General features: G+C 43.6%; 1 protein-coding gene across 1 annotated transcript in view; it reads right to left on the reverse strand.

The window, feature by feature from the left end:
• The window catches only part of LOC109885321 (cysteine-rich secretory protein LCCL domain-containing 1), a gene marked incomplete in the record, with an annotated part of 74,869 nt that overhangs the window by 7,995 nt on the left and 51,874 nt on the right, over nucleotides 1-15,000 (reverse strand). The window contains 7 exon segments of the mRNA XM_031836445.1: nucleotides 1,558-1,630; nucleotides 1,733-1,776; nucleotides 2,669-2,799; nucleotides 4,652-4,718; nucleotides 6,259-6,299; nucleotides 6,301-6,320; nucleotides 12,510-12,582. Coding sequence (XP_031692305.1) covers nucleotides 1,558-1,630; nucleotides 1,733-1,776; nucleotides 2,669-2,799; nucleotides 4,652-4,718; nucleotides 6,259-6,299; nucleotides 6,301-6,320; nucleotides 12,510-12,582 — 449 coding nt within the window.

Here is a 15,000-nt window from a genome sequence, read left to right on the forward strand (position 1 = left end):
GTATGCTGTATGCTGATGATCTGGTGCTTTAAAACTCGACATCCCTATTAGGATCTGGCAAAATAAATATTTCAATAACTTATAGAAACCCATTGCTCTCTATGGTTGTGAGGTCTGGAGTCCACTCATTAACCAATAATTCACAGGAATTCAGCAAAATTGTACTTTTGTAACGCTCGTCTTCTTCCTCTGAGGACCAATGCGCAGTGTCCATAAAGATACTTCATTTACATGAACACCAGAAAACAAAACAGTCCTGTACGGTGACAGTTAACCCACTGTTCCTAGACCAGTTAACCCACTGTTCCTAGACCAGTTAACCCACTGTTCCTAGACCAGTTAACCCACTGTTCCTAGACCAGTTAACCCACTGTTCCTAGACCAGTTAACCACTGTTCCTAGACCAGTTAACCCACTGTTCCTTTCCTAGACAGTTAACCCACTGTTCCTAGACCAGTTAACCACTGTTCCTGGACCAGTTAACCCACTGTTCCTGGGACCAGTTTAACCCACTGTTCCTAGACCAGTTTAACCCACTGTTCCTGTTCCTAGACCAGTTAACCCACTGTTCCTAGACCAGTTAACCCAACTGTTCCTGTTCCTAGACCAGTTAACCACTGTTTCCTAGACCAGTTAACCCACTGTTTCCTAGACCAGTTAACCCACTGTTCCTAGACCAGTTACCCACTGTTTTCCTAGACCAGTTAACCCACTGTTCCTGGACCAGTTAACCCACTGTTCCTAGACCAGTTAACCACTGTTCCTAGACCAGTTAACCCACTGTTCCTGGACCAGTTAACCCACTGTTTCCTAGACCAGTTAACCCACTGTTCCTAGACCAGTTAACCCACTGTTCCTAGACCAGTTAACCCACTGTTCCTAGTTAATCCACTGTTCCATTAGACCAGTTAACCCACTGTTCCTAGACCAGTTAACCACTGTTCCTAGACCAGTTAACCCACTGTTCCTAGACCAGTTAACCCACTGTTCCTAGACCAGTTAACCCACGGTTCCTAGACCAGTTAACCCCACTGTTCCTAGACCAGTTAACCCACTGTTCCTAGACCAGTTAACCCACTGTTCCTAGACCAGTTAACCCCACTGTTCCTAGACCAGTTAACCCACTGTTCCTAGACCAGTTAACCCACTGTTCCTAGACCAGTTAACCCCACTGTTCCTAGACCAGTTAACCCACTGTTCCTAGACCAGTTAACCCACTGTTCCTAGACCAGTTAACCCACTGTTCCTAGACCAGTTAACCCACTCTTCCTAGACCAGTTAACCCACTGTTCCCACTGGCCGGCATCAAAACTCGGCATCTGTTCAGTTGAAATACCACAATGTGTCACAATATCAATATTTGTGCCCCGTGGAAAAAAAAGGGCAACCAGTTGAGCACAAACAACATTGTAAATACCACCAATACTTAAGTGTTTATTTCACTTGCTTTGGCTTAGTAAACACATTTCCCATGCCAGTAAAGCCCCTTGGAATTCAATTGACAGACAGAGTGAGAGAGAGAGAGAGAGAGAGAGAGAGAGTGTGTCATGATCGTACCTTGGGCAGTGCTTTACAAGCTTTTGATATGAACACATCTGAGCCACCGTGGTCTCACAGGTGATAGCTTTCACTGGAAGGCAGGAAGGAGGCTGATATCAGGCCCAAGGAAATCTCAACAGGACTTGAATGCAATCTAATTCAGTTAATTCCATAGTTGTTTTACTGTACTGACCTGCTACTTTGGAGATGATAAAAGAGTTGGCGCTCTGATACTTCCTGTAAATGTAAAAAAAAACACACATTCTTATGATTCCAAAATTCTGATAACTTTCCCAATATTCCTATGTTTTCCAGAAATCCTGGTTGGAAGTTTCCCAGAATCAGAAGGAAATAAGCATGAAATTCGTAATTCTCCACCCAGGTTCTCTGTAAAACTAGGGTATTTAGGGAAAGCCACCAGAGTTTTGCATCCCTGCACATTGTTATTCCTCTGTACACTCTATCTCCAAACAGGAAGTCCCATTTAGATAAATCTAAAATCTTTTCAACAGAGAGCGGAAATACTCCAAATGATATGAAGGGTAAGACCCTATTTCCTAGAGTAAAAAAGCATCGAGCCAAAAGCTTAAGACCAGCCCTGAGTATCCCAAATATGTCCACTGACCTAAGAAGTTAATTGGTTGTTCTGGAAAACCAGGGAATTGACTGAAAGTTTGCAACCCTATTGGGAGCATGTAGAGTGTAACTTTCGTACTTAATTTTTCTACAGTTTACTCTCCGCTACTCAGCACCTCTACAAACATGTTTGGGTGTTTGCCAGCTCACGCTTTTTTACAGATTTTATGACTCAGACATGGACATGTGTTACAAGGGAGGTTGGTGGCACCTTAAATGGGGAGGATGGGCTCGTAGTAATGGCTGGAACGGAATAAGTGTAACGGTATCAAACACATCAAAAATATGGTTTCCATTTGTTTGATTGCCATTCCATTGGCTCCGTTCCAGACAATATGTTTGCCGTCCTCCCCTCAGCTGATGTGTAGCTTGAAATGCCTTCACCCGTTTCGCGCTTGTCGAATTGCTAGCTTTTTGTCAGTGGTTGTCAAGAGGGCAACGAGATATGTTGGGCAAAGAGATAGTGTTTGCAAGACAGATGACGCTTCCATACCCGAGAGACTGAATTCCATTCTTGTTGGACTTGATGAAGAAGTCCTTCCTGCCTTGTCTGGTGACGTCCAGCCATCCTCCATTTGTATCCACCACTCCAGAGTGGAGGCCAGCACGGCAGATACTGGATTGCTGTAAAGTTAACACTGTAAAGTTAGGACAGTGTAAAGTGCACAGTGTAACGTTAGGACAGTGTAATGTTAACACTGTAAAGTTAGGACAGTGTAATGTTAACACTGTAAAGTTAGGACAGTGTAATGTTAACACTGTAAAGTTAGGACAGTGCGAGGTTAACACTGTAAAGTTAGGACAGTGTAATGTTAACACTGTAAAGTTAGGACAGTGTAATGTTAACACTGTACAGTTAGGACAGTGTAAAGTTAACACTGTAAAGTTAGTACAGTGTAAAGTTAACAATGTAAAGTTAGGATAGTGTAAAGTTAGGACAGTGTAAAGTTAACACTGTACAGTTAGTACAGTGTAAAGTGTACCATGTAAAGTTAACACTGTAAAGTTTGGACAGTGTAAAGTTAGGACAGTTTGAAGTTAGGACAGTGTAAAGTTAGGACAGTGTAAAGTTAGAACAGTGTAAAGTTATAACAGTGTAAAGTTATAACAGTGTAATGTTAACACTGTAAAGTTAGGACAGTGTATTGTTAACACTGTATATTTAGGACAGTGTAATGATAACACTGTAAAGTTAGGAGAGTGTACAGTTAGGACAGTGTAAAGTTAACACTGTAAAGTTAGGATGGTGTAAAGTTAGGACAGTGTAAAGTTAACACTGCGAAGTTAGTACAGTGTAAAGTGTACCATGTAAAGTTAACACTGTAAAGTTAGGACAGTGTAAGTTAGGACAGTTTAAAGTTAGGACAGTGTAAAGTTAGGACAGTGTATACGAGTATACGCTGTGAAGTTAGCAACGTGTAAAGTTTACAGTTTAATGTTAGCATAGTGTAAAGTTAACAGTGTAAGGTTAGGACAGTGTAAAGTGCACAGTGTAAAGTTAGTACAGTGTTAAGTCTGTACAGTGTACAGTTAGTACAGCGTAAAGTCTGTACAGTGCACAGTTAGTACAGTGTAAAGTTTACAGTGTAAAGGTAGTACAGTGTGAAGCATACGGTGTAAAGTTAGCACCGTGTAAAGTTTACAGTGTAAAGTTTGTACAGTGTAAAGTTTACAGTCTAATGTTAGCACCGTGTAAAGTTAACCGTGTAAAGTTTGTACAGTGTAAAGTTTACAGTTTGAAGTTAGTACAGTGTACATTCAAATTCATTATGCAGCTCTAGTTACATTAGCTCAGCATTTTGATTAACCTATTCAGTACACGACTTAGTCTTTGTCCCAAATGGTACCATATTGCCTACAATACTATAGACCAGGGCCCATAGTGCACTACTTTAGACCAGGGCCCATAGTGCACTACTTTAGACCAGGGCCCATAGGGCACTACTTTAGACCAGGGCCCATAGTGCACTACTTTAGACCAGGGCCCATAGTGCACTACTTTAGACCAGGGCCCATAGGGCACTACTTTAGACCAGGGCCCATAGGGCACTACTTTAGACCAGGGCCCATAGTGCACTACTTTAGACCAGGGCCCATAGTGCACTACTTTAGACCAGGGCCCATAGGGCACTACTTTAGACCAGGGCCCATAGGGCACTACTTTAGACCAGCGCCCATAGTGCACTACTTTAGACCAGGGCCCATAGTGCACTACTTTAGACCAGGGCCCATAGTGCACTACTTTAGACCAGGGCCCATAGTGCACTACTTTAGACCAGGGCCCATAGTGCACTACTTTAGACCAGGGCCCATAGGGCACTACTTTAGACCAGCGCCCATAGTGCACTACTTTAGACCAGGGCCCATAGTGCACTACTTTAGACCAGGGCCCATAATGCACTACTTTAGACCAGGGCTCAGAGGAAATAGGGTGTAATTTGAGACACAGATTGATAATGTATAATAATGTAATCACCATCTCATAGTGTACTGTCCCAACCACCTTCCCTGTGGACTTTAGACAGCCGGCAGGACACTCGTACCTGAGGAGAACACAGGTGGTAAATAAATCCTCAGTGCATTAGAGTTGGTGTCAATTTCAATTTAAGTCCATTTTTGGTTTATTGAGAAGTATTTGAAAATGATCGAATTTTGAATTTCTGTGTACTTCCTGAAATGACTGACTTAAATTTGAATTGACCCCAACTGTCACGTGTGCTCCCTGTCTGGCCTCTAGGTCACCAGGCTGCTCGTTATGGCTCACACCTGTCACCAGGTCTGATGACGCGCACCTGAGCGTCATCAGACTCACCTGGACTCCATCATGTCCCTTCCCTAAATCTGTCCCTCCCTTTGGTTCCTTCCCTATATCTGTCACTCCCTTTGGTTCCTTCCCTATATCTGTCACTCCCTTTGGTTCCTTCCCTAAATCTGTCACTCCCTTTGGTCCCTTCCCTAAATCTGTCACTCCCTTTGGTTCCTTCCCTATATCTGTCACTCCCTTTGGTTCCTTCCCTAAATCTGTCACTCCCTTTGGTTCCTTCCCTAAATCTGTCACTCCCTTTGGTTCCTTCCCTATATATGTCACTCCCTTTGGTTCCTTCCCTAAATCTGTTACTCCCTTTGGTTCCTTCCCTAAATCTGTCCCTCCCTTTGGTTCCTTCCCTATATATGTCACTCCCTTTGGTTCCTTCCCTAAATCTGTGAAGGGGACCAGTCTATCAGGGAGGCATTGTGTCCTCTGTGAAGGGGACCAGTCTACCAGGGAGGCATTGTGTTCTCTGTGAAGGGGGCCAGTCTATCAGGGAGGCATTGTGTCCTCTGTGAAGGGGACCAGTCTACCAGGGAGGCATTGTGTCCTCTGTGATGGGGACCAGTCTACCAGGGAGGCATTGTGTCCTCTGTGAAGGGGACCAGTCTACCAGGAAGGCATTGTGTCCTCTTTGAAGGGAAACAGTCTATCAGCGAGGCATTGTGTCCTCTGTGAAGAAGTTGGATGGGGAGCTCCTCAACCACTGAATGGGTCTTTATTTATCAGTGGTAATATAGACAGGGACAGCTGATTTGAGACGGTGTGTCTGTGTGTGTGTGTGTGTGTGTGTGTGTGTGTGTGTGTGTCTGTGTGTGTGTGTGTGTCTGTGTGTGTGTGTGTGTGTGTGTGTGTGTGTGTCTGTGTGTGTCTGTGTGTGTGTGTGTGTGTGTCTGTCTGTGTGTGTCTGTGTGTGTGTGTGTGTGTGTGTGTGTGTCTGTGTGTGTGTGTGTGTCTGTGTGTGTGTGTGTGTGTGTGTGTGTGTGTGTGTGTGTGTGTGTGTGTGTGTGTGTGTGTCTGTGTGTGTGTGTCTGTGTGTGTCTGTGTGTGTGTGTGTGTGTGTGTGTCTGTGTGTGTGTGTGTGTGTGTGTGTGTGTGTGTGTGTGTGTGTGTGTGTGTGTGTGTGTGTCTGTGTGTGTGTGTGTGTGTGTGTGTCTCTGTGTGTGTGTGTCTCTGTGTGTGTGTGTGTGTGTGTGTGTGTGTGTGTGTGTGTGTGTGTGTGTGTGTGTGTGTGGGTGGGGGGGGGGGGGGGGGGGCGTTGGTTTTTCCTGTACCTGTTGCATGTGGTTCCTTTGCACTGATCTCGTAGCTTAGTGGTCACAGGTCACAAGCTGAGCTGCAACACAGAGGACACAGAGCTGTCAAGCTAACAAGCTATTCACATCTGTATCAAACAGAACACACAGCGCTGTCAAGCTAACAAGCTATTCACATCTGTATCACAGAGAACACACAGACATGTCAAGCTAACTAGCTATTCACATCTCTATCACAGAGAACACACAGACATGTCAAGCTAACTAGCTATTCACATCTGTATCAAACAGAACACACAGACATGTCAAGCTAACTAGCTATTCACATCTGTATCACAGAGAACACACAGACATGTCAAGCTAACTAGCTATTCACATCTGTATCACACAGAACACACAGCGCTGTCAAGCTAACTAGCTATTCACATCTGTAGCACACGTTGCTGTCAAGCTAACTAGCTATTCACATCCATAATACACTGAACTGTCAAGCTAACTACTGTATCTATTCAGATCTGTATCACACTATACTGTTAAGCTAAATAGCTATTCACGTCTGTAGCACACAGCTGTCAAGCTAACTAGCTATTCACGTCTGTAGCACACAGCTGTCAAGCTAACTAGCTATTCACGTCTGTAGCACACAGCTGTCAAGCTAACTAGCTATTCACGTCTGTAGCACACAGCTGTCAAGCTAAATAGCTATTCACGTCTGTAGCACACAGCTGTCAAGCTAACTAGCTATTCACGTCTGTAGCACACAGCTGTCAAGCTAAATAGCTATTCACGTCTGTAGCACACAGCTGTCAAGCTAACTAGCTATTCACGTCTGTAGCACACAGCTGTCAAGCTAACTAGCTATTCACGTCTGTAGCACACAGCTGTCAAGCTAACTAGCTATTCACGTCTGTAGCACACAGCTGTCAAGCTAACTAGGTATTCACTTCTGTAGCACCCAGCTGTCAAGCTAACTAGCTATTCTCGTCTGTAGCACACAGCTGTCAAGCTAACTAGCTATTCACGTCTGTAGCACACAGCTGTCAAGCTAACTAGCTATTCATGTCTGTAGCACACAGAACACACACAGTGCTGCCTGTCATCTGCCTGTATTTGTGTTAACCAGCACTACAAGAGACAACATATAGGCTAGTGAGGTGTTTCTATGCTCTGAGGTGAAGTTTTTCTAGGTACAGATCTAGGATCAGCTTCACCTATAGGCTAGTGAGGTGTTTCTATGCTCTGAGGTGAAGTTTTTCTAGGTACAGATCTAGGATCAGCTTCACCTATAGGCTAGTGAGGTGTTTCTATGCTCTGAGGTGAAGTTTTTCTAGGTACAGATCTAGGATCAGCTTCACCTATAGGCTAGTGAGGTGTTTCTATGCTCTGAGGTGAAGTTTTTCTAGGTACAGATCTAGGATCAGCTTCACCTATAGGCTAGTGAGGTGTTTCTATGCTCTGAGGTGAAGTTTTTCTAGATACAGGTCTAAGATCAGCTTCACCTCCCCCAATCCTAAACTATTAGGGGAAAAATGCTAAACTGAACCAAGATTAGCGTCTAGGTAGTCTCGGAAAACCCAGTTCTAGGTATGGGAATCACGTTGGATTTTCTTGGCTAATTAAGGGAGGGTGCTCTTCAGACGAACAACTTTTCCAACAAATCACAAGTTTAGGTAGGCAGGGCTTCTAAATAATTCCCTCTGAAACATGACAGAGGTAGACACAATGCAGACACAGATAGCTAGTCAGTGGTTGTAAGATTGTAATGCTAACGTCATGGCGCATACAAACCACTCATTGAGATATCCTCCGCAAACTCCATCTAGCTAGTTATCGGGAATTTTTACGTGCTTCTGCACCTGCATTGCTTGCTGTTTGGGGGTTTTAGGCTGGGTTTCTATACAGCACTTTGAGACATCAGCTGATGTAAGAAGGGCTTTATAAATACATTTGATTGATTGACATGAATGGATAGGGCTTTGGCTGGATGTATACGGTTGATATACTGGGTATACAGTTGATATACAGTGGGTATACAGTTGATATACAGTGGGTATACGGTTGATATACAGTGGGTATACGGTTGATATACAGTGGGTATACAGTTGATATACCGTGGGTATACGGTTGATATACAGTGGGTATACGGTTGATATACAGTGGGTATACAGTTGATATACAGTGGGTATACAGTTGATATACAGTGGGTATACGGTTGATATACAGTGGGTATACAGTTGATATACAGTGGGTTCACAGTTGATATACAGTGGGTATACAGTTGATATACAGTGGGTTTACAGTTGATATACAGTGGGTATACAGTTGATATACCGTGGGTATACGGTTGATATACAGTGGGTATACGGTTGATATACAGTGGGTATACAGTTGATATACAGTGGGTATTCGGTTGATATACAGTGGGTGTACGGTTGATATACAGTGGGTATACAGTTGATATACAGTGGGTATACAGTTGATATACAGTGGGTATACAGTTGATATACAGTGGGTTTACAGTTGATATACAGTGGGTATACAGTTGATATACAGTGGGTATACAGTTGATATACAGTGGGTATACGGTTGATATACAGTGGGTATACAGTTGATATACAGTGGGTATACGGTTGATATACAGTGGGTATACGGTTGATATACCGTGGGTATACGGTTGATATACAGTGGGTATACGGTTGATATACAGTGGGTATACAGTTGATATACAGTGGGGTAACAGTTTGATATACAGTGGGTTCACAGTTGATATACAGTGGGTATACAGTTGATATACAGTTGATATACAGTGGGTTCACAGTTGATATACCGTGGGTATACGGTTGATATACAGTGGGTATACGGTTGATATACAGTGGGTATATGGTTGATATACAGTGGGTATACAGTTGATATACAGTGGGTATACAGTTGATATACAGTGGGTTCACAGTTGATATACAGTGGGTATAACAGTTGATATACAGTGGGTATACAGTTGATATACAGTGGGTTCACAGTTGATATACCGTGGGTATACGGTTGATATACAGTGGGTATACAGTTGATATACAGTGGGTATACAGTTGATATACAGTGGGTATACAGTTGATATACAGTGGGTATACAGTTGATATACAGTGGGTATACAGTTGATATACAGTGGGTATACGGTTGATATACAGTGGGTATACGGTTGATATGCAGTGGGTATACGGTTGATATACAGTGGATGTACACATTTACAGTATAAGTAGGAATACAGTGCCCGTAAAAAGGTATTTTCGTTCTGATTTTCTATGTTTTACATATTTTTTTATATTGAATCTTAGCAGATCTTCACCCAAACCTAATATTCGATAAAGTGAACCAGAGGTTTACAAATAACAAAAAACAATGTATAGCTAGCTATCTTATCTATTTAATGGATCACGTGAATGCAACACCCAATCCCCAGTGTGAAAAAAGTAATTCCACCTTACACACAATATCTGGTTGTGTCAACTTTATCTGCAATTGCTGCAACCAAAACTCTTCCTGTAGTTGTTTATCAGTCTCTCACATCGCTGCGGAAGGAATTTTGGCCCACTCTTCCATACCAGCTATCTGAGCAGCTAACCGATCGCTGCAGCTGTACATAGTCTATTGGTAAATAGCCCACCCTTTTCACCTACCTCATCCCCATACTGTTTTATTTATTTACTTTTCTGCTCTTCTGCACACCAATATCTCTACCTGTACATGACCATCTGATCTTTTATCACTCCAGTGTTAATCTGCAAAATTTTAATTATTTGCCTACCTCCTCATGTCTTTTGCACACATTGTATATAGACCCCCCCCTTCGTTTTCTACTGTGTTATTGACTTGTTAATTGTTTACTCCATGTGTAACTCTTTGTTGTATGCTCACACTGCTATGCTTTATCTTGGCCAGGTCGCAGTTGCAAATGAGAACTTGTTCTCAACTAGCCTACCTGGTTAAATAAAGGTGTTCTCAACTAGCCTACCTGGTTAAATAAAGGTGTTCTCAACTAGCCTACCTGGTTAAATAAAGGTGTTCTCAACTAGCCTACCTGGTTAAATAAAGGTGTTTCTCAACTAGCCTACCTGGTTAAATAAAGGTGTTCTCAACTAGCCTACCTGGTTAAATAAAGGTGTTCTCAACTAGCCTACCTGGTTAAATAAAGGTGTTCTCAACTAGCCTACCTGGTTAAATAAAGGTGTTCTCAACTAGCCTACCTGGTTAAATAAAGGTGTTCTCAACTAGCCTACCTGGTTAATAAAGGTGTTCTCAACTAGCCTACCTGGTTAAATAAAGGTGTTCTCAACTAGCCTACCTGGTTAAATAAGGTGTTCTCAACTAGCCTACCTGGTTAAATAAAGGTGTTCTCAACTAGCCTACCTGGTTAAATAAAGGTGTTCTCAACTAGCCTACCTGGTTAAATAAAGGTGTTCCATGCCTACCTGGTTAAATAAGGTGTTCTCAACTAGCCTACCTGGTTAAATAAAGGTGTTCTCTACTAGCCTACCTGGTTAAATAAAGGTGAAATAAAAATAAAAAAATAAAAAATACCGAACTGCTTTATCTCGGCGACATTTGTGGGTTTTCAAGCACGAACTGCTCGTTTCAAGTCCTGCCACAACATCTCAATTAGGATTAGGTCTGAACTTCTGAAACAATTCCAAAAAACTTCAAATGTGTTGCTTTTAATCCATTTAAGGTTCTTAATGTAAAAGGCAGCGTTGGTTTCGCCAGGCATAACGGGACCTGTGTCGCCCCCCCCCCCCCCCCCCCCATTTTTTTAATACTTTTTGATTAATCTGTCCCATAAGAACATTCTAGAACATTCTTCCAAGAGTCCTTGATGATCATCCAGGTGCTTTTTGACAAACTGGAGTCAACTTCTTGGACGAGATGGGTTCCATTATGTCTGGTGTAAAAAGTCTAACTCTGCATTCCACAGTAAGAACCTCATACCAACGGTCCACACCACAGCATTCCTGAATTGTCATACATTACTGTGTAAGTCTATGGGGAAATGGGTGAGAACCATGAGCCTAGTAGGTTTTACCTTTTACATTATCCAGAGCGCCTTTACAGTTAGTGCATTTCATCTTTAAGACAGTAAGGTGGGACAATCACATATCACAGGCATATAAAGTGCCCTTTTCTCAGAATTTAGCTGTCAGTAGAGTCAGAGCTGGAAAGGGGGTGGGGGGGTCAAGTGCTGGTTTAGTGATTTTATTTTAATTTATTAAAACCATGTTGGGTGGGGGGGGGGGGGTCGAGGTGAGGAGGATTATATAAGATACTGTTTGAAGAGGTCGGGTTTCAGATGTTTTTGGAACATGGGCAGGGAATCTGTCCTAGCTTCAGGGGGAAGCTGGTTCCACCATTGGGGTGCCAGGACAGAGAAGAGCTTGGACTGGGCTGAGCAGGAGCTGCTCTCCTGTAGTGCTACCCTACAGAGTGCTGTTGAGGCTACTGTAGTCCATTGCAAATCAGTCTGTTTTAATAAACAATTTAGTGACGTGAATATATTTAATATATAGTTTTATCTCAAAAGGATAACTATAATGTTTCACTATTTAAAAAAATTATAATTCACTGAGGATGGTCCCTCCCGGTCCTCCTCTGAGGAGCCTCCTCTGGTAGAACCACCACCTCCTTTGGATTATTGGACTGCTCCGGAACCCCATCAGCCCAGTACAGCTGGAAGCTGGGACACCATCAGCCAGTAAGCTGAAGCTGTGACACTATCAGCCTGTACAGCTGGAAGCGGGACACACCAGCCCAGTTAGCTGGAAGCCGGGAAAACCATAGCCCTGTACAGCTGGAAGCTGAAAACCTCGCCCAGTATAGCTGAAGCTGGGACACCATCAGCCCAGTATAGCTGGAAGCTGGACACCATCAGCCCAGTATGCTGGAAGCTGGGACACAATCAGCCAGTATAGCGAAAGCCAGGACTCCATCAGACCAGTACAGCTGGAAGCCAGGACTCCATCAGCCCAGTACAGCTGGAAGCCAGGACTCCATCAGCCGTACAGCTGGAAGCCAGGACTCTATCTGCCAGTACAGCTGGAAGCCGGACTCCATCTGCCAGTACAGCCGGAAGCCAGGACTTCAGTACAGCTGGAAGCCAGGACTTCATACAGCTGGAAGCCCTCCCCACTCTCCTACCCTGCACCCCTCCTCCAAACCTCCACACCAACCCCCCAAAACAGAACTGTACCCCCATTTAGAGATGCAACCATTTGAATGACATCTACACATCTGCTGTGTATTGACCACCGCATTCCTCTCCGCTCCTCTGGTGGGGGGTGGGGGGGGCGGGGGTCTTGGCCATAGGGGGGGGTTTGGCTGGGGGGCTTGGGCGTGGCTTCTGGGGGCTCCTGGGGCCTCTGGTTCGATATAATTGTTTTTCCTCGGTTTCTCCGAGATCTCTGCGATTCTGTAACTTTGTCTGGAGAGAGAGAGAGAGAGAGAGAGAGAGAGGAGAGAGAGAGAGAGAGAGCGAGAGAGAGAGAGAGAGAGAGAGAGNTTTTATTTATTTACTTTTCTGCTCTTCTGCACACCAATATCTACCTGTACAGACCATCTGATCTTATCACTCCAGTGTTTATCGCAAAATTTTAATTATTTGCCTACCTCCTCATGTCTTTTGCACACATTGTATATTAGACCCCCCTTCGTTTTCTACTGTGTTATGACTTGTTAATTGTTTACTCCATTGTAACTCTTTGTTGTATGCTCACACTGCTATGCTTTATCTTGGCCAGGTCGCAGTTGCAAATGAGAACTTGTTCTCAACTAGCCTACCTGGTTAAATAAAGGGTGTTTCAACTAGCCTACCTGGTTAAATAAAGGTGTTCTCAACTAGCCTACCTGGTTAAATAAAGGTGTTCTCAACTAGCCTACCTGGTTAAAAAGGTTCTCAACTAGCCTACCTGGTTTAAATAAAGTTGTTCTCAACTAGCCTACCTGGTTAAATAAAGGTGTTCTCAACTAGCCTACCTGGTTAATAAAGGTGTTCTCAACTAGCCTACCTGGTTAAATAAAGGTGTTCTCAACTAGCCTACCTGGTTAAATAAAGGTGTTCTCAACTAGCCTACCTGGTTAAATAAAGGTGTTCTCAACTAGCCTACCTGGTTAAATAAAGGTGTTCTCAACTAGCCTACCTGGTTAAATAAAGGTGTTCTCAACTAGCTACCTGGTTAAATAAAGGTGTTCTCAACTAGCCTACCTGGTTAATAAAGGTGTTCTCAACTAGCCTACCTGGTTAAATAAAGGTGTTCTCAACTAGCCTACCTGGTTAAATAAAGGTGTTCTCTACTACCTACCTGTTAAATAAAGGTGAAATAAAATAAAAAATAAAAAATACCGAACTGCTTTATCTCGGCGACATTTGTGGGTTTCAAGCACGAACTGCTCGTTTCAAGTCCTGCCACAACATCTCAATTAGGATTAGTCTGAACTTCTGAAACAATTCCAAAAACTTCAAATGTTGCTTTTAATCCATTTTAAGGTTCTTAATGTAAAAGGCAGCGTTTGTTTTCGCCAGGCTAACGGACCTGTGTCGGCCCCCCCCCCCCCCCCCCCCCATTTTTTTAAATACTTTTTTGATTAATCTGTCCATAGAACATTCTAGAACATTCTTCCAAGAGTCTTGATGATCATCCAGGTGCTTTTTGACAAACTGGAGTCAACTTCTTGGACAGATGGGTTCCATTATGTCTGGTGTAAAAAAGTCTAACTCTGCATTCCACAGTAAGAACCTCATACCAACGTCACACCACACCAGCATTCCTGAAGTTGTCATAATTACTGTGTAAGTCTATGGGAATGGGTGAGAACCATGAGCCTAGTGGTTTTACCTTTTACATATCCAGAGCGCCTTACTTAGTGCATTCATCTAAGACAGTAAGTGGGACAATCACATATCACAGGCATATAAAGTGCCCTTTCCTCAGAAATTAGCTGTCATAGAGTCAAGCTGGAAAGGGGGGTGGGGGTCAAGTGCTGTTTAGTGATTTTATTTTAATTTATTAAAACCATGTTGGGTGGGGGGGGGGGTCGAGGTGATGAGGATTATATAAGATACTGTTTGAAGAGGTCGGGTTCAGATGTTTTTGGAACATGGGCAGGGAATCTGTCCTAGCTTCAGGGGAAGCTGGTTCCACCATTGGGTGCCAGGACAGAGAAGAGCTGACTGGCTGAGCAGGAGCTGCTCTCCTGTTGCTACCCTACAGAGTGCTGTTGAGGCTACTGTAGTCCATTGCAAATCAGTCTGTTTTAATAAACAATTTAGTGACGTGAATATATTTAATATATAGTTTTATCTCAAAAGGATAACTATAATGTTTCACTATTTAAAAAAATTATAATTCACTGAGGATGGTCCCTCCCGGTCCTCCTCTGAGGAGCCTCCTCTGGTAGAACCACCACCTCCTTTGGATTATTGGACTGCTCCGGAACCCCATCAGCCCAGTACAGCTGGAAGCTGGGACACCATCAGCCCAGTACAGCTGGAAGCTGTGACACTATCAGCCCTGTACAGCTGGAAGCCGGGACACCACCAGCCCAGTATAGCTGGAAGCCGGGAAAACCATCAGCCCTGTACAGCTGGAAGCTGGAAAACCATCGGCCCAGTATAGCTGGAAGCTGGGACACCATCAGCCCAGTATAGCTGGAAGCTGGGACACCATCAGCCCAGTATAGCTGGAAGCTGGGACACCATCAGCCCAGTATAGCTGGAAGCCA

This window comes from Oncorhynchus kisutch, linkage group LG11 (genome assembly GCF_002021735.2).
Source record: "Oncorhynchus kisutch isolate 150728-3 linkage group LG11, Okis_V2, whole genome shotgun sequence".
Taxonomy (NCBI): Eukaryota; Metazoa; Chordata; class Actinopteri; order Salmoniformes; family Salmonidae; genus Oncorhynchus; species Oncorhynchus kisutch.